At 39.2% G+C, this 26093-nt stretch overlaps 1 protein-coding gene and 1 pseudogene across 2 annotated transcripts; one reads left to right on the forward strand and one right to left on the reverse strand.

Annotated features, from left to right (window-relative positions):
• Positions 1 to 1884: 1884 nt before the first annotated feature.
• On the reverse strand, positions 1885 to 3009 carry LOC104603707 (putative pectinesterase/pectinesterase inhibitor 41 pseudogene; annotated as a pseudogene).
• An 807-nt stretch (positions 3010 to 3816) lies between these two features.
• On the forward strand, positions 3817 to 25508 carry LOC104603701 (ubiquitin carboxyl-terminal hydrolase 17-like). 2 transcript variants are annotated; one of them, XM_010267792.3, is made up of 11 exons: positions 3817 to 4630; positions 10413 to 11712; positions 11810 to 11895; positions 15612 to 15697; positions 15810 to 15972; positions 16062 to 16182; positions 21114 to 21271; positions 22145 to 22229; positions 22314 to 22526; positions 24460 to 24521; positions 24604 to 25508. In XM_010267792.3, exons 1-11 carry the CDS (start codon positions 4347 to 4349, stop codon positions 25385 to 25387), a joined length of 3342 nt encoding a protein of 1113 aa, XP_010266094.1. In that variant the 5' UTR covers positions 3817 to 4346; the 3' UTR covers positions 25388 to 25508. The 2 variants fall into 2 exon arrangements, with proteins under 2 accessions (XP_010266094.1, XP_088743730.1); XM_088887604.1 differs by having other exon boundaries at positions 4002 to 4701.
• The last annotated feature ends 585 nt before the right edge of the window (positions 25509 to 26093 follow it).

Here is a 26093-nt window from a genome sequence, read left to right on the forward strand (position 1 = left end):
TTTGTTTTACAGAAACATGTTTGACAAAAAAAAATGCAAGAAATAAGTCATTCCCAAGTGAGAACATTAGCAAAAAAAAGGGAAAGAAAGAAAAAGAAAAAGTATTCTTTGAGAGGGAGAAATTGACACTCTCAAAGAACACATTTTCAGGGAACGCCCGGTTCCCACAACATCGTAAAGGATTTACAAACACGTGCACAGTGCTCTCACATGAGAAAAGCGGCAATGTTGTTATTTCGCATGAAATTTACAACCTCCCAACTCCAAGCTCTAGTCCCAAACTTCATTCGGTTGAGCTTGGAGTTGGAGGTTGTAAATTTCATGTTTATTTCTATGTAGAAATGTGTTTATGGGCGACCTTTTTCAGTATTCCCGAACCATGTCTTTCTTGTCTAATTTTTTTTAGAACCATGTTTATTTCTTTGTAAAAATGTATAAAAATATGTTGCCATTGTTTGTGTTGCATTGATTTGTTGTAGTGACATAATTTTCCCTTATCTAAGAGGAAGATAGGCTAAAAATTGGGGATTCCTTAAGAAATAGTTTTTATATTCAAACATCGCTTTTATTTCAGTAGAACAAAAATCTCTTCTTGAAGAACAATTTGTCAAATGCCTATAGTATTCCTGCAGAGCAAGAAATAAAATTCTTATTCTAACATAGGAATTTCTAAATGAACAAAAACAAATAAAAATATTGCCAAACAGGGCTCAAGTGGTCTTATCGGCTTTCCCAATTTTTACCACCATCAGAAACCACATCCTTAAAGCCTTCCCAAACAGGCACTTAAAGCTGTGTTTGGGTGGGCATGACTTAGTTCAATGGTCATAATATAAAAAACGGTTAATTTAAAGGAATTCACATCTCCGCCCCACAACACATTCCCGCCATGTATCGAGAACATCTCCTGACGATGATAGTACCAATTTTGATGATATCATCATCGAAAAATATTTCCAATATAGGGCGTTGTGGGGCGGAGATGTGAACTCATTTTAAAATAGACTAAGGGAACAAATACATGGGGCCGAGGTGTATTTTACCCGAAATTGTTGCAACTTGCAAGCCAAATTCCCCCTCTACCGCTCGTGCATTTTCGCGTCATTCACATTGTATTCACATGGTAATGACGTGTTTACAGGATTTTCATCGACTAAACTTGAGAAAAAAACAGAGCTTTTGGATGACCTAATTCTCTTCTACGAACCAAATGTGGGAAATCTCATTTATTTTCTCATCTGTCTGTTCCCTTTTCAACTTTACTTGCCTTTCTTAAAGTGCTCGCCAAACTCTTGTCTGTAAGTTATACCTCAACAGTCAGTCAGTCATCAACTTTTTTCCTCCCCAATTGATGATTCTTCTCCCATACCCATTTTTCAAACTATCAATCAAAAGCCACTTTTTTTTTTGTTTCCTCATTCTTTTCCGATAAAAATATAAAATATGTTCTCAGAGAACAAAAAACAAACAGCTTGAAGAAAAACCATTTTGGGTGCAAAGTTTTCTCCAAGTGCGTGGAAATCAACAACTAACTCAAGTAAATGATAGCGAATCGGGAGATAATAACGTGCAATATTCTGTCTAAAACTACGCCTGACTCTTGCAAACAGCAAAACACCTTTCGGCCTGCCGGACCTGAATCAGATGCGTGATAACTGATAACAAGTTTCCATAGGCGACTAATATCCAATATTGCTGCCTGACGCGAAAATTTTCGCATTGGAATTTTTTTTTTCTACGCAAGTGCTGCAAACGATTGATTGCTCTTGCTCCCTATTGTTTTTTTTGGCAAAAAAAAAAAAAAAAAGAAAGAAAAATTGTCCAAAACCCACCATCAGTTTCTCCGAAATCTCTTAAAACCCATCACAACTTTCCAAAACGTAAAAAACTCATCTTAGTAAGATAATAGTAACTTCACTAACGGATATCATTAATTTACCATTTTACCCTTTATTTTTTCAGTCCATTTTGCAATACCAAAATTACCCCCGTCGTTATTCAACCCGAAACCCAAACATTAGCCGCTGCTTTCTTCCTCCTTCAGCCGCTGCTTCCCTTTTGTTTGAGATTGAAGAACTCCTGTGGGAGGTAACCAATAGTCACCTACTACAAAATTAGAGACAGTGAAATCGGCTGCGTCTGTGTCATCTATCTCATGGTAACCGGCCCAAGCAACTCTGTCTATTGTCACTGATCTGGGTCCTGTATTGCTGTATTCTGCGTAGTAGAGCGTGCTCAGTGCAAAGTCACCTGACCATTCTCTCCAACCAGTGGGATCTATAAAACTATCAATGAAAGATTGCATATACACAGCCCTGGAGTATTCTTTCCATGGCCGCCCCAGATAAGATCTTGTGGTGCCATTGCTAGAAGCCAAGCCTGGAGCTGCCATAATTTAACAGTTGTGAATGGGAATTCCGGTGTTCAGATTTGGGTCTGTTCTGCCTTGGGCCGTGAGAACATTGAACTGGCCTTGCATCGGCAGCCGAGCATATATGTTGCAGTCTTGGAAAACAGCGGCAGCATTTCCGAATATGAAGTCCACAGTTCCATATATATCACATTCCCTGTAGAACTGCCTGAGGGAATGGGTGTATAAGGTATCCTGGTAGCCTTCGAAACTGCAACTGTAGAAGGTCGACATGTCTGCTCCATTCCGAACCGCCACTGCCTGGTGCTTGATTGCTCCTGCAGTGTTGCGAACCTTTATATTTATAGCGACGAACCCCTGTCCAACTACAGCTGCTTTCGCTGTGGCCTTTGCTTCAATAACCAGGGATGGACTTGCTTTCGCTGCTACGAATTTGGGTCCAAGAGTGAGTTGTTGTGAAGAAGCGAACGCACTGTGAAGGAAGGAAAGAGAACCAGACATGATTTCTCCTCTCTCTTTCTCTCTCTCTTGCTCAGAGTACACTCTCCAGTCTCGACACTCTGCTCATTCGGCTTGCTGTGCCATTTTGGGCGCCTAAGGTCATTTCGGTAAAAAAATATTGTTTAACAGGGTGAGTCACCACTTAGGGGCAGTTTAGTCATAAAATATTCATTTAGGTTGACGTGGACAATTTAGGTCATTCAGCTTTAACGGTGGTGTAACGGATAATAAGTTTTAGAAAATAAAATCTCATTGACATGGTGAATTTTTATATTTCAGAAAGTTACGGTGGATTTAAGAGAATTTGGAAAAACCGATGGTGGATTTTAGAAAATTTCCCCCCAAAAAAAATCCAATCCATGGTTCATTCAATTGCGCGGGCTTCAGGTTTCTCGTCTTCTCGGCCGGCAACACATCACCGCCAACTCGACCGGCCATCAGTCATTAGGGTCATTACTTAATTCATGGTTCAGGACAAGAGAGGCTGCAGCAGCGTATGGTGATTGGTGAGTAATACATCTCCATCAGAGTAGTAGTTGGGTTGGCAGCCAAGAAAGCACTGCAACCCTACGATTAATCGGTTCGTCTTCCAATTATCTTCTAAGCGAAGAGTAAAATACAATGCATGGATCTTTCGGCTAACTTTTGCTACTTACATTACACGTCTTCTGGTGTAAAACCTTTTACCACGTGGCATTTTAGGCTCACCAATTTCAGCCCTTTGCGTGTAAGACTCGCGTCAACCGTCAACACTGAACTACAGCCAGCATTTTCCTGAGCAGAGACAAATAGGGACATCAGGGCAATGGTCGTCTCGAAAATGTAACGCAACTTCCTTCCTATTCCCTATTCACTTGGTCGGCCGGTTCGACCAAACGTTGGTTGAGTGGTCCGTGCGACCAAAAGGCCGAATATTTGGTGAGCGAAGAATTCACGCTTCTCCCACACCTCAAAATTCCTTTCCTCCAATCGCCACTCTCATTTTTTATTTTTTAATAAGAAATAAATATAAAAATACTGAAAATGAAACAAAAAAAAACAAATCAGTCTCTGTCTTCATCCGTGGGCGGTTCCTCTCTCTCTCTCTCTCTCTCTCATTATCTAAAAAATTGAGGCAGAGGAACGAACTACGGATGTGCAGATTTTGCTGTGTCACGACCTCCATCGCCGGTACTTGTGTACTACAGACAAACTCTCAATACTGTTGTTCCTTCTCTCTCTATCTCTCCAAAACGGACGCTCTGCTCTCACCTCACCATCCTCGATCTTTCCTAAAACCACCAACATCATTACCGAATCATGATGCGTCACCGTCAATCATCGATGGCTCACATCGTGAGACACCACTGATCTTCTGATCATCATTTGCACGCAGAAGAAGAGCCACCGCCATCGCCACCGAATCTTTATGTGGTGTGGTAAGAACCGGAGAATTACGGTTGAGCGTTCTGGATGCATATCGGGTGCCGGATAAATGCTTGTTCCCGGGGATCTAGGGTTTTCGTACCTGGTCCTGCTCTTCTTTTTCTTCACTCCGATTTTCGGCTTCGTAATCCGTCGGAAATGGAGGATTGCGGTGGCCAGGCAGGAGGAGATCAGGAGACTCATGGAGTTGGCTTCCGAACAGGAAGAAAGGGCCGCGCTCGAGGCAGCTGTTGAATACGGCGCCATCTCTGTTTCTGCTCGTCAATCACTGTGTGCTGTTTGTTATTGTCCGACCACTACGCGCTGTGCTCAATGCAAGGCCGTTCGGTACTGGTGTGTTGATTCTACATCTTCTATCCCAATTGGAATATGTAGCCATGGTTTTAGGGTTTTCATTTGGGCTGGTATCGTTATAAACCCTTTGTTCTCCAAATTCTGCTCGTAGAATTGTTGAAATTATGTGCTTGTTTACATTTCGTACATTTTTATTAGTGTAATTGCGGTTCATCGACTAGAATTTGATTAGAGACTGACTGCATAGATAATTTTGGCAAAAATAAATTGGGCGGCTGTTGCAGATGGTCCTTTAGGGCAAGGGCAGTGATGCTAACTCTTTTTATTGGGTAGTGGAAAACCAAAACGGGAAAAACAAGTAACAAGGGAAATTTAACTGATATCATAATTCATAAACTTATTATCTGGCTTGAAACCTCAATTATCACTGCCAAGCTTTAGGTTTGCAGATTTGCAGGATCAACCTACTGAGACTTATACAAAGGAAAACTGTTCAGTATTTTGAGAGATCTCTAGAGCCAAGCTTGAGCTTCACAAGCTACCACCCAAAACTTAAGGAACTTCTTGATGAACAGAATTTTGGGACCAAACAATTTATTTAAGATTCAAAACTACCATGAATAAAAAGTAGTTCAGTTCATTCTCTCTCCATGGGCAACCACGAAGTATCCTTTTTTTTTTGTAGTATCTCACAAATCGTAATTTCTCAATGAGTTACTCCCCAGATAAAAACATGTATATATGATGGAGCAAGAGCCTCTAAAGTTCCTCATGGGTAAAGGACAAAGGCTTGCTATTCCTAGTGTAAAACCTTGCAAAAGGCAAAAGGTTGAATCATGAAGGGGAGAAAATTCCATTAGGATCAAGGGTCCATATATGACTGACTGCCCCTGCCCCTGCCCCTGCCCTCATTAATAATGAAGACCTAATAAAAGCTATTCATAAGAATCATAGCTTCCTCGCTCTACAGTTTCTTAACTCTTTTTTTTTTTTGATAAGTAGAATTCTATTGATCAGAAGAAAAAGGTATTACAGGTATCCCTTGGAGAGGCATGAGCTACCACCTCTCCCATGAAAACACAGTACAATTTACAATTCAGCCCAAAATAATTGACCCCTATAAACCCCTTGCTTGGCCAATATATCCTCTATCACCGCTGGGAAAATGGCTTTGGAGATTTCCTAAAGAATCTAATTTTTTTTTTGTGGGCAACTAACATCAACACCAGAAAGTATGGGTCAAGTGCTACAGGTTGGGATATCAATCTCCATTTGAACTGGGTAAAATCAATGAACCCTTGGAAAGGTATTACTTCTACTTGCAGTAGAAGTAATGGTTGCAAGGTTAAGTTTTGGAAAGACCTTTGGTGGGGCAATTCTACCCTAGCTGCTTCTTTTCCTACACTCTATAACCTAACCTTAGACCAATAAGCAACCATTTCTTCTTGTCTTCCTTCCTCTCCATTTGAGAATACCATAAACTTAAGCCTTAGAAGACCTTTTAAGAGCCTTAGAGGTAATTGATGTAGCAGGCTTTCTTCAAGCTCTTAAGGAGGTTTACATCTCACCCTACTCCCCTGACTCAAGAATCTGGACCCTTCACCCAAATGGCAACTTCTCTTCTAAGTCTTTTCTCAAGGCTTTGATTGCAGGTGAACAGAGTACAAAGAGGGGAAAAGATCCTTAAGAGTAGAATTGCCAACCCAAACATCCTCCCAAAATTGGGCAGAGTCACTAGAAGTCTAGAATGCACATCATACCTGATAAAATTGAGAAAGTGTAGAAGAATACCATGAATAACCTTCCAGGGTGAAGCCAAGTAGCCCGATGTGATACACTTGCATCCCATCCACCACCCAACCAACCATGAACGCTTGCCACAACCTCATGTCACCTTCAAAGCCATTTCCTTAATAGAGCTATATTCTTCTTTTCAATATTACCGATACGTAGTTGACTAGATGATCTTTGTTCCCTTCTCCCGGCTCCCATAAGAAATCCCTCATGACGTTCTATATCTTCTCAGCCCCCCTTTGGGGAATCCAGAATATTAAGAGATAGTATATTGACAGGTTACCAAGTGCAGATTTTATCAGTGTAATCCTACCTCTTGGTGAAATGTAGTACCTCTTCTACAAAGCTAGTCTCTTAGCATACCTCTCTAAAATCGGATTCCAAAACATGCTTTCCTTGAGGCTTGCACCTAAAGGAAGACCCAAATATGTCATTGGCCAAATGGTTGTTGAGCATTCTTGACAGGCCACTGTAGATTATAATTCCCTATCCTCCAAGTTAATTCTTGTTTGTAACTCTTATCATATTTGATGTTCAAATTTGAAACATTTTCAAACTTATACCAAACCTTTTAAATTCCATACCATCCTAGTATCTCTCTCTTCACAAAAGATAAATTATATCACTTGCAAATTGAAGGTAACTAGAATTTACTTAATGAATTCAGTTATCTTCTCTCAAAAAAAGAAAAAAAAGGTAACTAGAATGTCATTTGTACCTACTCTCAAACCCCTAATCTCATCCTCATCAGCCTTGGAGATAAGCTTGCAAAAAGCATCAGTTACTAAGGTAAGTAGAAAGGGTGATAGTAGGTCCTCTTGCCTAAGCTCTTGCAAGTTGGAAAAGAATCCTTCACCACCTCATTGACCAAAATGGGATAATGACAAGATTTTAAACATCCGCTTAGCTAGTTGCACCATCTTTCCCCGAAACTACATCTTTCCAACTTGCACGCAAAACATTTACACCTTGATTGATAATGTATGGGAATAGTACCTTAATCCTCAGCAACATGACCTTGGCAATTATTTTGTATATACTAGTCAAACTAATGGGCCTAAAATCCTAAGGATGACTAGAATTAGGGTTGTTCAGGATCAAAGATAAAATGTGGCATTAATCCCTAGGATGATGAAATGCTTATCAGCAAATTCATTTAAAATCTCCTATAAATCATCTTTCAACACATCTGAACAATCATTTATCAAAAAAAAAAAATCCCAACAATCCTGATAAAAAGCTATGTTAAAGTCTTAAATGGTGATAAAAATCTTCTTATTCTTCAAAATTCCTTTCCAACCATCTCATTTCCTCATTACCCAAGGTTGGTCAACCAAGGTCTTCCACTCTCTCCCTTGCATTTAGGGGTTTATTTGAAGTGATCCACAAAGGGGCTATCTCTTCTTAATTCAATATCACAATCCCATGAACATCCAATTTAGCCACAAAGATTTTGCACATTCTATCATTAGCCAAGGCATGAAAGAATTCCCATTCCCTTAATTTATTTGTATCTTGATTTCTGTCTCTAGAAAATCTCTTCCCTAAGTACAACTTCTTCTAGCTCCTTCTTAAGTCTCAATCTTAACCCTCTATTTACTTGTTCCCTTGCTTTTCCTTTTCATCCTATTTCTCAATTTGAGACATCAAATTAATCTTCTGTTCCTCTGCTCTCCCAAAGTTATCCCTATTCACACTCCTTTGTTTTTAACGTCACCCTCTTCAATTGTAATGAATTTTCACTCCCTTCCACTTCACCCCTCAAATTTCTTCATTTCACCACTCCACTTAATGCACAAAATCGTGATGGATTAACAACATATTTTCAAATCTAAAAGGTGTAGAGGGTCATTCAAAAAAGTTAATTTAATAGGAGGCTGATCAATAAGTAATTGTCTACAGTTCAAATTTATGACCTAGATCATGCTTTTGAATGGGTTCTTAAGGTAGAGAAGAAGCAACAAGTTACAACAAGGAATTTGAAGCAAATGGGAAGAAGCTATAAAGTTTAAGATAAAGCAAATGATTCCTTACATGTTTGTGCCTATTCTAGAGCTAAAGTTGAGAATGAAGATAAAGAACCAGAATTTTAACCTATAGAAGCTATAGACATTGAAGATCAAGAGGGTGCGGGACAAGAAGAGATAGAAATTGTTGAAGGAGTTTCCAACACCCGTGATCAGCTTGAGGTTAATGATTAAGAAGAGATAGAGGTGGAGCAAGTTGAAGAAATTCAGGTGCAAGATACAAATATGCTGGTTGTAGTAAATCTTAGTAAGGAAGTAAGTCATGACTTTACCTTACAAGTTACAAGTTCAACTGGAACCAATTCAAGAATTACAAGCCAACATGGCAGAAGTTCCATTTCCACCAACATCAACAACATAAGAAATCCTAGAGTTTATTGAAGAACCAAGGGTAGTTTAGCACAGTAGGAGTAGGGTTATTTTTGTCATTTCACAATTTTGGTGGGTTCCAATGATATGGTCTAATTTATCTTGTTATAGTTTGTTTATTTTTAATGTTTTAGAGTCATTGAATAAGTATATAAGATTTATTGGTCTTCTTTGAATTGAAATAGGATAGTGGCAATTCAGTTTGAGTGCTACTAGGATTCTTATGAGTCTTACAGTTTTGTTTTGAGTCCTATGAGGATTCTTAAGAGTCTACAATTTATAAATATGTATTGACATTTTACACAAAGATCAATGAAATTTATTGGGTTTTTTTGAGCTTATACTAATTATGGCGAGTGATTCCCATACCCTAGAGAGATTCTAGGTACCTCGGGCCGGGTATTCTCTCTTCTTTCTCTCTCTATTTTCTTCCTTATTCTTTCAAGAAGCCATTGCAGTCATCAAGAGCCATAATTTTTTATGGAAGGACTGGGATTGAGCTGGTCCTTACATCCAAGTATTCTATACCTATTAACTTCCTTAAAAAAATGCTTCATTTGGGTTGAAGTTGCTGACTTCGTTAAAAATAGATGCATTTGTCTCTTCCATAGTTGTCAAGGTGACACCTAGTCGGGCGCCTAGGCGACAAGGCCCTCGCCTAATCACCAAGCAGTTCTGTACTGCTTTAGCAATGTTTATAATTAAAAATAGATGCATCTGTCTCTTTATTTTTTGAGATTATAACTATAAAATAGACATTATTAAACTAAAATTTCATTTTGTGTGTTTATATACTAATTTCTTTTTATTATTTTCTTATTTGTTAGGGTTTAATAACAAACATTGCAAAATGCTGTATTGAACCCTCAAAGACTTCAAAACCTGAACCAATAAGTAAGGAAGAACTTAAAAGAACTTAAAATTTTGTCTAATCTTCTTCTTCTACTTCTTCTTAAATATGGTTATGGTACCTAGGGAACTACCCTAGGATCTGTGTTTTTTACATAAAAAAATCCATCGCCTAGGCGGCTAGGCGACTAGGTGACAAGGTGCTCCCCCTGTCGCCTAGCCTCGCCTTGGTGCCTTGAAAACTGTGGTCTTCTTTAATAAGTCAGAGCCAAATGATACTAGTAGGTGAAGATTTTTAACAAAGCTTTGTCTCTCTCTGTGTTTTTCCCTTGTCAGAAACAAATCAATTTCTTTTTTTGTTGAAGAAAAAAGAGTGTATAAATGGTACAAGAAACAAAACTTCGTCTCTCTTACAAAAGAAAATTAATAAATTAATGTTGCATATCAACATGGTAGGTACTCCCGGAGCACTAGTGAAGTTAGTTGTTATTGTCTTGGCACATAACATTTAAGAACTAAATTTTAGAGAACTCTTTGGATCCCTTTCCATTATGAAGATAGTTATGCAGCGGTTAGTAGAGATTGTTTTGGATGCATTCTACTTGGTCAAGTTGATATCTCTATTAGTTTTTGGAGTTTTGTTTTTTTCAATAAAAATACTAGCATGCAACTTATTGTTAAAGAACCCCATAAATACAATCAAATAGCTGTTTATTCTGGCCTCTCTTTAGATTCTTTGAGTCTATTCATTCAGGTTTGATCTTTGATGTACATTCTTGCAGTTCTGGTAAGTGTCAAATCATCCACTGGAGACAAGGTCACAAGGATGAATGCCAACTTCTGTATGCTACTCACCAGTTCAGTGACAAGGGAGGTGACTCTGACTCTGGTCAGAAGGTAGTATTGCAAGGAGAACAGCATGAAATTTGCCATGATGATACTGGGAAAGAAGGCATATGCAATGCTCAACCAGTTAAAATGTCACCTGAGAAACCTACATCATCCAAATTTGGTTCCTTTTCAGAAGTCCGGTGTGAGAAGCATGATGATAAAGTTGAGCCACTGGTTAATACCAAAAGAATGGATGCCATTTCTGAATCTTCTACCTCATTGTTGGATGGATTTTCTGCATCCACTGGCGTGGATAAATCATCAGTTGATGTTTCTGCTGGCAAGATCCCTAATTCAATTTCTCCTGACAGATCAGAAGTACTTCAACCTGATGATACCACTGCTGCTGAGACAACCACTGATGTTAATGACAGGAAGCTAATTGAATCACGATCTTCAGAGTTCAATAATTTGGTTGATTCTCTAAATAGTTTTTCTTGTTCAAGTAAATTAAAGCAGAGGGAACCGAGTTGTAGTGATGGTGAGGTTCACAGTACATCAACTTGTCCTTCGGGCCCAAGCTCAACTGATTCTTCAGGTTCAAGCATCAATGGCTCTGATGAGAGTACAACTTCTGAGTCTTCTACAGCCTCTTCTGATTTCTGGGAAGGAACTGTGGAGTCAAGTGGATCTAGCTATGATGTCTGTGATAATTCTGCTCATTCACGTGACACTGAAGGTGGGGATAGCATCTCGTCTGGTTCTGATTATCCTTTAAAATTCTCAGTTAAGAACCTTAGGCATACCATTCCTTCTTCACTCTCACAATTTTCCAAGCCCAAGGATGGTGTTGCTTCTCAGACGGGCTTGGGGAATGGAATTCCTGCCTGTGGAGATTCTCTTGCAGAGAAGATAGTCACAGATGTATCTGGGAATAGTATCCCAAAAACCCTGATACATGAAAGATCAGAATCCATGGTTAATGCCAGAGGCAAGGATTCACAGGTATTGAAGTCTGTAGACAATGGATCTTATCTTCCATATTCTAAAACGGGAGGGCTTTCTATGAAATCCACAAAGGTTGATGGCATTCACACAGCACGCACTGCTTTATCTGAGGTTTCACGATCATCAAATGCTAATAATGGCTTGAAAACATCTGTTCAGAAAGTTGTTCAGCAATTTAGGGCATCTAAGATTTTGATATCCAACCCATTGGGAACCGAGAAAGGTGGAAAGTACAACTGCAAGGTATTCAATTGACTCATGCTGTATTATTTTATTGCATAAGTATTTGTTTCCTAATGACTTAGTAACATTCTTTGTTTGTTTATCTCTGTTCTTACAGATGATCTTTCCATATGAACAATTTGTCAAACTCTATCATGACAAGATGGAACTGCAGCCTTTTGGCCTCAAAAACTGTGGGAACAGGTGAGTTAGTTTCATTCTTGTTCATGGCAATGGGAGCAAAATATCCGTTAAATTACATTATGCAGTTCTTGAGAGTGATACCATCATGTTTTACATTATACATGTATTGTTATTTCAATGCTGGATAAATACTCAAAAGATAAGCTGTACATACCATGCATTACTATATATGATTTTAGAAGTTATTGATAAAAAAAAGAAATCAGGAAAATAAGCTTTCCCATTGCTGTCATGAAGTACAAATTGGCAACTCTGTTTATTTAAAGCATCAAACATTTTCTTTTGATAATAGAAAAAGAAAATTCATTAGAAGGAAAAGGAATCAATGCAGAACACAATTACGGAGTATTCAGGGGACACTCAGCAAACAACCCTAAATCTACAAAGATCAATTTCAGTACCACCCCCAATAAACATCTTCAAAGAAAGCCACCCAGAAAATGAACCAAACAAGAGATGACATCAACTTTAAATTTAAGCTGCATTTGTTTTTGAGAAAAAGGATATTTTTCATTGAAAAAAAAGAGATAGGATGTAGATGATGAGATGTCCATGTAAGCCCAGCCAAACTGAAAGCCAAAAAAGAAAACCTCCTAGGATTTACAGAGGCATTGAGGAGTCACTATGCAAAAAAACCCTACCCACCCCAGATTTAGCCAAATCATTGGCCACTCTATTCAGCTCTCTAGGAATCCATCTAGAATGACAAGACACGTAAGATAAGATTTCCTTGATTTCATTAAATTTAAACTGCATCCTTGCCCTTGTACAGATTTCAATTTTTAAGAGTCTTCTAACTCTTTTCCTTGGTCAACTCCCTCTTACTAAAAGGGCAACAACCACAGCAAAAACCAAAAATGTTGATCTTGCTTAAAAGAAAAACCAGTCTCACCAACCTATACAGTCACAATCTCATTAATTCAGCAGTCCCATTTATGAATATCTTTGCTCTTCCAATTTCTTTGTTTTGGGCCACTTTTTAGTTTTCTTTCTTGTTCTCTGTTGTGGGGGAGTTAAGATATTTTACCTCCCCTCTCTTGTACTCAAAGTTTCACAATTTTTATAATCTAATAAAGCATTCTGTTATTGATAAAAAAAAATATCTTTGCTCTTCCATATCATCAAATCCCTTAACTACCTACTTCCCTCTATTTCCATCATTTTGGAAAGCTTCATTAACATTGATTACTGATCCCTTTCTCACCTCCCTGGTTATTAAAACTCAGAATCAATGAACAGACAGAACCTGGGAGTTGCACGACACAAGAGTTAAACACTGGACTGCAGAAAATCCACCACTATCACTTTATCAAAACAACTCCTAAGCAGACTTTTTGCACCACTACTGCTATGCATTGATTCTTTTCAAGCCAACTCTTTTCAGTACCACCACTAGTACACCTTGGTTCTTTGACTGATCTTTCACAATTATCACTGGGTTTATACATGAATGAATTTGATTTCAGTGGTTTCTCACCTCATAGTTATTCATAACCACTGAAAACCCATTCTCTAATATATGATTGTGAAATCGAATTTGAAATCATCTTGATTTTTAAAATGGAATATTCTTCCTCTTTTGAGATGCAATTTTTTGACTTGGGCAGCTGGTTTCAGTCTATGAGTCCAAGATCACTTGTTAGCTGATGCCATGTGTAAGATCCATTTGACAAACTGAGAATCCGTCCATGTTGAAGAATGTCACTCATGGTTTTTTATTCCTGAAAAGCACTGAAACCAAAATCATTCTTGGGACTTAGTTTGGTGGGAGTTTGAATGACAGAAATCAGCTCATGTTCTCAATTTCTTCTAGGGTCTATGAAGAAGATTCTGAACTTCCTCAAGCACATCCCCTGGATCTGTCAGCACAAATGTCTTGCCGATATCTTTTTTTAATTAATAAATGACTTGTTGGTATCCTTACGTAAACAATGGACTTCCTCTTCTCTCAACTTTTTAGAGTGGCCTCAACAAAATCATTTTTATTTGATAAGTAAAAAAGAAAATTCATTAATAACAAAAAGTAGTACATCCATGATAGGTGTTGAGGCAACACCTGATAACAGAAATAGAACAAAAAGAAATATAATTCCAAATCGCCATCTCATGGATTTGTAACCCCACCACCTCCAAAATCTATCTCCTAGAACATCTCCCAGCAGATGAGATGCCTCAGCCAATATCACGGCCAAAACTATAGTAGATTTGCTCACTGCCGACCTAGTTGTCCAGCATCCATTCCTTGTCTTCATAGATTCCTCGATTCCTTACTAGCATCCTTCTTCTACAATCTCGAAAACTCCTAACAGACCAGGAAATCAGCTTCATTTTTGTCTTCCCCTTTTATTATCCCCTGTAACTTTCTTCCACCAACCCTTTCACTCTTCTACAACTCAATTATTTTCTCTCTTCTCCTCCCTCCAACTCCTCTCTTCCCTCCCTAATTGTTTTTTTCTTATTTTTTCTTCCCTTCTGTTTCTTTCAAACTGTTCTATTACTTTCCTAACCACCCTCTCCCCTCCCAAAATGAACAGGCCAAGTGACTTGCCCACTTCCACCTGTTTCTCCACCAGCTTCTCAGTCTCCACCCTCTTCTCTCCTCTACTTCCTTTGGAATTTCCCCCTCAGTGTCCACCTCCACCTCACTCCCCTCTTTTAAATCCACTCCCGCGCTTTCCAGCTCACTCTCTTTCCCACCACTGAAAAGAGGGTAACCCAAGCAACGTTGCACTCACCTCATGCTTAACTACCTTTTTCAATAGAAATGACTTACCAACCTGGTGAACTTCATTCATCAACGTCTTCATCAACCTCACAATCTCCTTCCCTGCATCCTTCGTTCCTTCCAATCCACTTCCTCTGTACCTTTGTACTCCACTTCCAACCTTTAAACACCTCCCATCAAGGCTGTTGATGACAGCCCAACATTTAGATCCTCATCATGGCCAAGCATGATGAACAGCGGTAACTCACAAATTGAATCTCCTTCGCTGTTGCTGGCACTGATCCAAAAGCCACCTCAGCCTGACTACTATTCTCCACTAGCCCGAGTAACACTTTCTACCATCAGCAACTCATTTTAGACAGGGGCTAGTGGAGTCAGCAGATGCTTGTGACTGTGCATCAACTGGCATCACAATCACAATAGGAGCCACCAACAATGGGGATCCTTCCTCAACACAGATCTCTTGAGTGATGCCACTGGCCCTTGTTATGATGTTACATTTCTAATTTGTTATTGATTCAATCCATGATGTTTTGGGTATTTATTTACATCACATAGAAGTATTCACCTGGGATTTTCTGATATACCTCATCTATTTACTTGCTATCAAATGCTTCTTATGGTACATTATTCCTTGATACTTTTATTATCAAATATCCATTCTAAACTAACACCTATATGTGGATTTGCGTTAGTGGAAGGTATTTAATCTCTATTATTACTAGATGTCCCTTAAAATGCTTTGTAAATATGTGGGTATTTACATCATCTCTTTTTTGGCCTCCCAACACCTTAAAAAGGAGATACTGCAGGTTTTACAAATGTATTTGCAATGCTCATTGCTGAAGTTTATTTGTTTTTTATAATGCTATGATATCATCAGCAGAAGTACTAAATTTTCTCTTATAAAAAAAAGAACATTCATTTTTCTCTTTAGTTGGAAGCCTGTTTTTCAATTTTTTGATCTCTTTATTTTTTTAACCTTCTGCAGCTGCTATGCAAATGCTGTGCTTCAGTGCCTGGCTTTTACTCGGCCTCTTACATCTTATCTTCTTCAAGGACTCCATTCCAAAACATGCACGTTCCTTCCTGCTCTTCATGTCCTTGGATCTGTATCTTATTTTGTTTCCTAGGATTCTTTGTCTTACAACTTTGTGATTTTGTGACATTCCTTTTTGTGCTCTATCAGGCCCAAAGAAAGAGTGGTGTTTCACTTGTGAATTTGAAGATCTAATTATGAAAGCAAGGGAACGGAAGTCTCAATTGTCTCCAATCCGTATTCTTTCCCAACTACAAAATATTGGTAGTCATCTTGGTCAAGGGAGAGAAGAAGATGCCCATGAATTTTTAAGGTGAGTGTGTTTCAGTGTTTGATTATTTGAGTTTACATGATTATGGTTTTATGTCTTCTCTTAAATGTATATAAGAACTACTTTGGCAGGTATTCCATTGATGCAATGCAATCTGTTTTCCTAAAGGAAGCTGGTTCAAATGTGGAGGGCCCTTATGCAGAAGAAACAACTCTCATGAGCCTGATATTTGGGGGTTATCTTCGGTCTAAGGTACCTTGTGGCCTCTGGGAGATAGTATATTGATATATTATGAAACTAATAACTTTCCTTTTTATATGTTTGACATATTCTGATTTCTGTAACAGAAAACATGAGCAGTGCTAGTGATGCAAGTTTTTATTATCGTAGTGGGCATAAATGCATAGTAGAAAACCTTATGTGCTGATTTCGGCCAAGCTTCTTGTGAAAGGAAGAGTAGAAAGTTGGGGATTTCAGCAAGAGACAAGGAAAGGGGAGAAAAGAGAAGAAGGTCGACTAGGATAGATTATCATCACCCTAGCCGCCAGCCCCTCATTCTATTTATAATTAACTTAAGTATGAGATATTACAAAGATGCCCTAAGTAGGGCGGCAACTCAACCTAAGTAATTACAACTCTTTAAGAAATAAAGACTAATGGGCCCAAGGCCCAACAACATCTTAATTTAAAAGGAAATAAACTAAACACAAGTCGGCCCACTCAACACTCCCCCTCAAGTTGGGAGTAGATGTCATACATCCCCAACTTGCGTAGATCATGCTCCAGCTTATTCTTTGCAACGCCTTTTGTGAGGACATCAGCAAGCTGCAGATCAGAAGAAATGTATGGAAGACAAACTTCTCCAGAAGTTACCCTTTCTCTGATAAAATGTCTATCTACTTCAATGTGCTTAGTTCGGTCATGCTGGACTAGATTATGAGCAATATTAATTGCTGCCTGGTTATCGCAGTATAGCATCATAGGTTCTTTTGCCTGAACATCGATTTCTTCCAATAGAGAACGGATCCAGAGAAGTTCTGAAACTCTATGTGCCATGGCCCTATATTCGGCTTCTGCACTTGATCTTGCCACAACTGTTTGTTTTTTACTCTTCCATGAGACTAGGTTGCCCCCAACTAGGGTGCACACTCCTGAAGTTGATCTTCTGTCATCGAGGCATCCTGCCCAGTCCGCATCTGTATAGGTCTCTAGCTTGAGCTGTCCATGATCAGTAAACAATATGCCTCTGCTTGGATGTCCTTTCAGATAAGCAAGGATCCTGTCAACTGCCTTCCAGTGCTGGTCTCGTGGAGCATGCATGTATTGGCTCACTACACTTACTGCATAGGAGATGTCCGGTCTTGTCATGCACAAGTATAGTAGCCGACCCACAAGTCTTTGGTACCTCCCGAGGTCCTTTACTGGTTCACCTTCTGATGCATTGATTATGTGGTTCTAATCAATGGGGGTGCTAGCTGCCTTTGTTCCAAGTTTCCCTGTTTCTTGGAGAAGGTCCAAGACATACTTCCTTTGAGAGATAAAAATTCCATGTTTCGATCTTGCAACTTCAATGCCTAGGAAGTATCTCAGTTCTCCAAGGTCTTTAATCTCAAATTCCTTATGCAGGTTCCTCTTCAGACTATCAATCTCACTCAGATCATTCCCAATGACAACAATATCATCCACATAAACAATTAGGATTGACACCAAGGATCCCCTGCGCTTCACAAACAAAGTGTGATCAGATTGAGTTTGAGTGTAGCCAAAAACAATCAGGGCCTTTCTGAATCTGTTGAACCATGCTCTAGGGGATTGTTTCAAGCCATATAGTGACTTCTTCAGCTTGCATACCTTTCCTTCTTTAGCATTATCATAAAAACCAGCTGGAAGATCCATATACACCTCTTCTTGCAGATCCCCATTTAGGAAAGCATTCTTCACATCCAGTTGAAACAAGGGCCAAGAGTATGAGGCAGCAAGAGAAAGGAGTATCCGAACAGAGGTCATCTTTGCAACTGGTGCAAAAGTCTCTAGATAATCAATGCCATAGGTCTGTGTGTATCCTTTTGCAACAAGTCTTGCCTTGTACCTCTCTATGTTTCCATCTGCCTTATACTTTACTGTGTAAACCCATATGCATCCAACTGTCTCCTTGCTTTCTGGTAGGTCCACAATCTCCCATGTCTGATTCTTAATCAAAGCCTCCATCTCTTCTTGCATAGCTGCCTTCCACTCAGGTTTGGAGAGAGCCTCACTAACACCCTTGGGTATAGACACAGAATCAAGAGAAGAGAGAAAAGCACGGTAGGAAGGAGAAAGTCCACTGTAGGATAAGTATTGTGATATGCAATGAGCAGTGCACTTCCTCTTCCCTTTTCTAAGAGCAATAGGGAGATCAAGGTTATCTGTAACAGTGTTAGTGGGACCAATGGGAACTGAAATAGTAGAGGGATTAAGAGGAATACCTGGATCTGTGTCAGCCGAATCTGGAGTCTCCAAGGGATCGACAAGAAGTGGTGTGAGTTCTGCTGTAGTGGAATCAACCTCCTTATGAAGTCTCTGCCGTGAGTAATACTGTGAGACGGAACGCAAAGGGGGGGGCAAGGTAGGTGACATCGAATGGTTGTCAAGCACAGTAGTAGGCACAGGAACTGGAACTGGGAGAGGGATAGATTGCTGAATTACTTCCCCAAAACACTCCCCCTGAGAAGGATTCCTTGAGAAGAAGTATGTAAATTCGAAAAAAGTGATGTCCATAGTAACAAACCGGTTTCCAGAGACTGGATCGTAGCAGCGGTACCCTTTCTGATTCTCTGCATATCCAAGGAAGACACATTTCTTTGCCTTGGGATCAAGCTTCGAACAGTAAGGACCAAGAATATGTGCAAAGCAGACACACCTGTGTGGGCAAGGGAGGTAGAGTGAGTTCCACCTGTGTTACCTGTACCTTGTTGTTCGGTTGTGGCTGAATTGGAACTAGCTGTATCCCTCTGATTCAGAAGTAACCCAAACCTCTCAAGCTCGACCCTTACTGCAGTAGCTGCAACAGACTCCAAGGCAGCTGTAGTAGGAGGGGCCGGAGTGTCACCAGTAACTGCCATATGTGCATTTCCTTTCTTATTCTTCAATCTGGTTGGCACAAGATGTGGGTGAAGCTTCCAGAAAGTATCTCTTGTATGCTTCGGTTTCTTACAGTAGTCACAAACTAAGTCTCTTTTGTCTTCCTTCTTGTTCTCATTGCCATTCTGTTTAGTTTTCACAGCACTTACCATAACAGACTGATCAGTCATGAGATTCTTCATCATTACATCCCTCTTGCACTCCTCCCCTGACACGAATGCATATGCTTGGGAGATAGTGATACTGTCCCTGGAAAGAAGATGTTGTCGTGCAATGTCATACTCATGGTTAAGGCCAGCAAGGAATTCGAACACCCTATACTTCTCTAAGTGTCTTTGATAGGTAGCTGCATCTTTGGTGGTTTCCCAAGCAAAGGTCTCTAGATGATCAATCTCCTGCCATGGGGTCTTAAGGACTGAAAAATAAGCTGCAACAGATCTATCTCCCTGCCTAATAGCAATAATCTGATTTCTTAGTTGATAAGCCCTAGCAACATTCTCCTTCTGTGAATAGGTCTCTGCCACCCCATCCCATATCTCCTTAGCAGTGTTTGCCCATAAAAAGTTTTTACTTATATGTGGCAACATAGAATTACACAACCATGTCATTACCATATAATTTTCTTGCACCCACCGGGAGTTGCTAGTTTCGGGTTTTACCTCTTCACCAGTAATATACCCCAATTTTCCACGAGCCCTAATGGCCATCTTTGCAGATTGGGACCATTCCAAGTAATTTGTACCATCCAACCTAACTGTAGTAATGTTTCCGGCTCCGAAGGGGTCTCCAGCACCTCCTCCCACTGGTCCCATTTCATTCCCGGGCTTATATTCAACTCTGTGTCCCTCCATGTGTCTCAAAGAGGTACAGAAAACAGTTAAAAAATGCAACAAGAATAAACAGAATACCTTCTGGAACCAACGACACTCCTTTGGTGTCTTGGACTTTCTTCCCATGAAGGATTCCTTTTTGGTGGGATGGGGAGAAGAGAGAGAAGAAGCAACCGCCCTCTCTAGAGGCCTCCAAACCACATGGAACTTGAATTGCCCCTTACAAAAAACCCAGAGGAACCCTAAAAAATAGGGCGCCACTACCTAGGTCAAAATTGAAGAGTCCAACAAAATCAGGACTCTTCCCCTTTCTTCAGTTTTTCCTGATTCTGATGAGAAACCCTAGACCAGCTATAGGGCATACAGATCCACCAAGAAAATCCAAAAACTGGGCTTACCTGAAAGCTTCGATCAGCCTCTTAAATCTCCATGCAGTCGGCCGATTTAGGGCTGTAGGAACAAATCTCTTCAAGAACCTTCAACCTGCTCTGATACCAAGTAGAAAACCTTATGTGCTGATTTCGGCCAAGCTTCTTGTGAAAGGAAGAGTAGAAAGTTGGGGATTTCAGCAAGAGACAAGGAAAGGGGAGAAAAGAGAAGAAGGTCGACTAGGATAGATTATCATCACCCTAGCCGCCAGCCCCTCATTCTATTTATAATTAACTTAAGTATGAGATATTACAAAGATGCCCTAAGTAGGGCGGCAACTCAACCTAAGTAATTACAACTCTTTAAGAAATAAAGACTAATGGGCCCAAGGCCCAACAACATCTTAATTTAAAAGGAAATAAACTAAACACACGTCGGCCCACTCAACATGCATCATGCATAATACATTTGGAGCATTGTGTTAGTCATGCATGGTACCTGCAACTGCGGCTCAATTAGATTGACACTATGTTTTCGATGTGTGATGTATGTACACACTAATATCCTACACAAGAAAGAAAAACTTGTATTGCTAGCATTGCTCAAGCAACATTCATCATATATTAATGAGGTGTTGGAAATTATAGAAAGGATAAGATGAATCCCTCACAAAGGGAATGCTGCCAGTTAATGCCCTTGAATTATTTAATGGCATGCAACCATTCAACTAACAAATGATGAATGTCCATGATTCTCTCTCTCTCTCTCTCTCTCTCTAGGAGGGAGAGGGGTAGTCCTGGTACTTCTTTTGTGTCTGTGGGCAAAACATTGTATAAGTTCACCAGTCAAGATTGGGATATGCAGATAAAGTGCATGAAGTGTCAAGGAAAATCTGAACGTAATGAACGCATGATGGATCTCACTGTTGAGATAGATGGTGACATTGGAACCCTGGAAGAGGCACTTAAAAAATTTACAGCTACTGAGATCTTGGATGGAGAAAACAAATACCAATGTGAGAGGTAGGTTTATTTGCTATTTTGCTTTAATTCTCTTGACTGAAAAATTTGGCATTATTTGTTTTCAGTAAGGTTGTAGTCTTAGTTTGTTATATCCTTGCTCCCCTTTGGGAAGTCTAGCATGACTGAAAAGACATGTAACAACTGCTTAAGCTATAAATTGTAGCCAATTTCTATTACCATCTGGTACAGCCATAAACTAATGTGGTAATTCACTCAAAGTGAAGCTGTTACCAGTACTGCATTTGTTATATCCCTGCTTCTCTTTGGGAATTGTAACATGACTACGATGATATATATCAACTGCTTAAGCTACAAATTGTAGCCAAATTTATTGTTATTGCAATCTGGAATAGCCATAAAATAATGTGTTAATTCACTCAAAGTGGGGCTGTTAGCTCTACTGCAAGGTTTAAAACTTACCTTAGCAACTATCTGGATAGGATTACAAGTTAAAGGAAACTACCAAGTGGTCCATAAACTGGTTGATTTTAGGGCAAGAAGCACTTTATGTGCTTGGTTGATTTTAGCAAGAAATGGAGTCAGAAGGGAATAGAACAATTTATTGAGGAAAATGAGAGTAGTCAGCACAGTGCTATATCTTTCTACCCTGGTACCTAAATTCTCTTGAAAAATCTCAATTTACTGTTTTCTTATTAAAAAGAAATCAAATTAATGTGGTACAACCATTGAAGTCAGAGTTTACAAGGTGATGCTTGATTTTCATCTGTCCATCTTTAGGAATTTTAGCAAGCTGCTGCAATTGTCTATATATTTATATAATGACCTAGTCAATACAGCTGTACTTATTGCAGTTTTGCGGTTAGTAGCTGCTCTTTTGAGACTACTTTTTAAATGCTCTTTTTCTCTAATCAGATGCAAATCGTATGAGAAGGCTAAAAAGAAATTGACAGTGTCGGAAGCTCCTAATGTCCTTACAATTGCCTTGAAACGTTTTCAGGTAATCCTTAAAAGTGCAAAATGGTTCTCTGTTCTGGTTGTTATTTTTGGCTTCTTAACACTTGCTTCAATCTCTGCTTTACAGTCTGGTAAATTTGGGAAGCTCAATAAGGTGGTACGGTTCCCAAGGGTCCTTGATCTGGCTCCATATATGAGTACAACAAACGACAAATCTCCTGTATACACACTTTATGCAGTGGTGGTTCACTTGGATGTTATGAATGCTGCATTCTCTGGTCATTATGTGTGCTACATTAAGAATTTTCAGGAAAAGTGGTACAAGATTGATGACAGCACAGTATGTTCCCTATTTACCATTAATCTATATCCTCACAACATGTTTTGCATTTAAGCAGCTTGTGTGGATTCCCATTTTCTGACAAATTAATGATGCTCTCCTTGATTGTTATTGCTGATCCACTAATAAAAGAAAAGAAACTATAAGACATGCTTCATTTTGGGTTCTGCATTCCCCTTGTGGTCTCGGATCATCTACTGTGAAATGTCATGCACCAGTTTAATGGACCTTAAAAACCAATTTGCATGTAGTCTTCAAGGTGTTAATAAATATAGAGGATGCATCCAATATGGAGATCATCCTTGCATGAAAATAAATCCTGTTGGACAGTTCTGACCATCTGGTGTATTGACTTTCTTTAGAAGAAAATGTGCTGAACCCTCTAGGAGAAAGCATAGAGACCAGATGGTTCAAATATTGGTAGTGATTGATTATCTGCTTTAGACATATCCATAGGTCTGGCTATATGGTAGCTCATACTTTATTTTTGACAAATGATTAATGCATTAAATATGTCAGAAGAATAAAATCAGTACAAGCAACTCTTGGAGAGGTGTGATTTGCAACCTCTTCCATAACAATGGTAAAAACAAACTAAACAAGGAAGCCGATTACAACTGAGCCCAGTGTAACATATCCCCATTTGTCCCTTGTTTGGCTAACCAATCAGCCATAGTATATGCTAATCTCCTGACCCACTGTACTCTTATATTCGTGCTTCTTGTATACCATTTAAATTTATTGATTTTATCCCTTTAGCACCATATGACAGTCTGGGTCTTGCAGCCACCCTTCCCTATCACCACCTTAGAATCTCCTTCAATTATTAATTTTCCATATTTAGCTGATTTGCAATTCAGATTCCTTGTAGTGCATCTAGAAATAGCTCATTCTTTGGCATCTAGAGGTTTGTCATAGTTGGTTGAGGGAGGTCATGGATTTGGAGTCCTTCTGAATCTTCAGGTGGTTGGTTTCTTGTTTGTTTGCTCCTTTACTCCTTTTAATGGGTTTTCTCTTTACCCCCCCACAAAAAAAAAAAAAGATTGATTATCTGCTTTTAGGTCTGAGGGATGGGACCTGGTCTTATGCTGGTTCTCTCATTTCTACTGTGTTCAATATACTTTGAACCATCTACCTTTAGGCTGAAAGGTGGGACATGTTGGATGCTGGCTCCTTCATTCTTCTGTGTGCAATATCCGACTCATAATTACCTGATTCATAGGCTATGTTTTTTTTTTTTTTTTGATAAATGATTCATAGGCTATGTTGTTGGTTAGAATTTTATAAATCCTTGAATGAACTGTGTTTTCTAGGGGTAGGATGTTCATTGGTTTGCTAATGGCTTATGCATAGAGTTCTTGGGAGATGTTTTTTACGTGTATGATTTATAAGTATTGTAGATATGTGTTACATGGTAGACGATTTGCAAGTAGGGATAAGTATATGCAGGTAATAGAAGGCATTCTTTTGTAGGTTTTAGTTAAACTCAGTAAAAAAAATTCAGTTCCCAAAATACAACATTTATTGTTATAGATTCATTTCTTATTCAATATCTTTCTTTCTGATAAAAATGTACAATTATTGTGTAAATATTAAGTTATTAGGTTTGTTTAAAATCGCTAACATATTATTAGGTATATTTTTTAGATGTCTCAATAAGTTGGAATCCCTATTATTAGGCTCTGTTCTTTCCATTGGCTGGCCAAATTATTGTAAACAGTTCTGCAAAAGTGGTTTGAACGGAACTAGTTTGAAAATCAGATATGTTGCAAGTGACTATGGTCCAACTGGGATACCAGTATGTGACAATGTCCATAGTCCATACTCTAAATTCTAAGAAGCACTTTTCCTGTGATTAATATGCATTGTTCTTAAAACTGTAATAGTTTTGAATGTATTGTTTTTGACAATGGTGGTGGGTCATGGATGTTAGGTAGAACCTGTTGAGCTTGAGAAGGTATTATCGAAAGGGGCATATATGCTCCTTTATGCAAGGTAACAAGACAGATTCTCGCTCCATATGCTGGTTTGCTTCTGATTCCTGTGATGTAAACATGTTTAATTGTCTAATGTCCAGGTGCTCACCACGGGCCCCAAGTTGGGTAAGGAACTCAATGTCCCATGATGGCAAAATCAGGAGAAGCAGATTTTCGGAAGCTATTTCTTCCAACCATGGTGGAAGGAGTGCTACGTGCAATTCCAGGCCCAACGTGGCTCCAAATGGCAGCCCGTCTGGGGCACATTGGAAGCCTGAAGACTATCCCTATCGGATAACCTTAAATGGTTCTGTGAACTATGAATCTTTTGATTCAGATGATGGGAGGTTTCACCATTTATCCAGTGATAACTCGTCCCTTTTCAGCTGTTCAGATGAAGCTTCCTGCAGCACTGAGAGCACCAGAGACTCTACTAGTACAGAGGATTTCTCTGATTACTTTTTTGGAGATGCATGTCGCGAATGGAGCAGTCCTTTGAGAGTTTCGTCGGATTCCGATGGTTCTTCCTCCCCTCTCTGCTCAAGATTTTCACCACTATCGGTCTCAAAGAGGCATTCATTGAATTCCCCCGAGACAAGTGAATATAGAACTTGTAACACAGGTTCAGTGCTAGATGCAGATGAAGCACGTATAAGGCAATCTGAAGAAAGCAGCACAGCGGAGAATCCTCCCCTGCAGAATTCTATTACAACTAAACCCTGTAGAAAGTCAACAACCCGTAGTAATAGTAGCAATAATCTTGATAGTTGTAGTTGTAGGGAGACTGACCGGAAGCGATTTGGGTTGGCTAACCCCTTCGGTTCAAAATATGGTATATCATTAAGAAGATCCACTAGGGAAAGAACAACTCAAACATTTTATTAAGGTTTGAGTTGAGGGGAAAATAAGAGTTTTAAGCTGTATGTAATGTATACATTTTGCTGGTTTAATGGAAAGAAATCAGCAGTCGTTTTGCTCATCAAATATATCTGACTACATTACATTATCTCTGAATCTAATTATTGACTAATGACCCTCCCCCCCTCCCGCGGGACAATAAAGAGCGCCTTCATTTCATTTTTACTCTTCATATTAGATAATGGATCTAATGGCCCCATTTTCAGGTACTGAATTTCTTAGATTTGTATTGTATAGAAAATTATAGATGAAAGGTTGATAGCACGTCTTCAGTGTACCCTTCTACTTTTCCAAGTTCCAACAAATCAACAATGCTTGCAGTATTTTTGAGTCATTTCAGAAGGAACACTCCTTGATCTCTAGGTCATCCCGTGGGTGACGTTATGGTTGTTGAAAGTGCAGAAAACAAAGAAACGGAAAGCTAGAGTTACTGGGCTGGGCTTGGAATTTGTCTTGGTCATTGTCTCTGGCCAACGAATATGAATATTTCTTGGTCAACTTTCTCGCTTCTGGATTTTAAGTCTTAATTTTATTTGGATGATAACAATATTGGTTGTGTAAATGAATCACACCAGGTTCACCATAGCAGCTTTTTCTCACAAAACCTGTGTAGGTAGCATTTTCATTTAGCCTTGTGCAATCCGCAACAGAGAAGTTCTCTGAAGAAAGCATA

The sequence above is a fragment of the Nelumbo nucifera genome, chromosome 5 (genome assembly GCF_055504915.1).
Source record: "Nelumbo nucifera cultivar China Antique chromosome 5, China Antique-T2T, whole genome shotgun sequence".
NCBI lineage: Eukaryota > Viridiplantae > Streptophyta > Magnoliopsida > Proteales > Nelumbonaceae > Nelumbo > Nelumbo nucifera.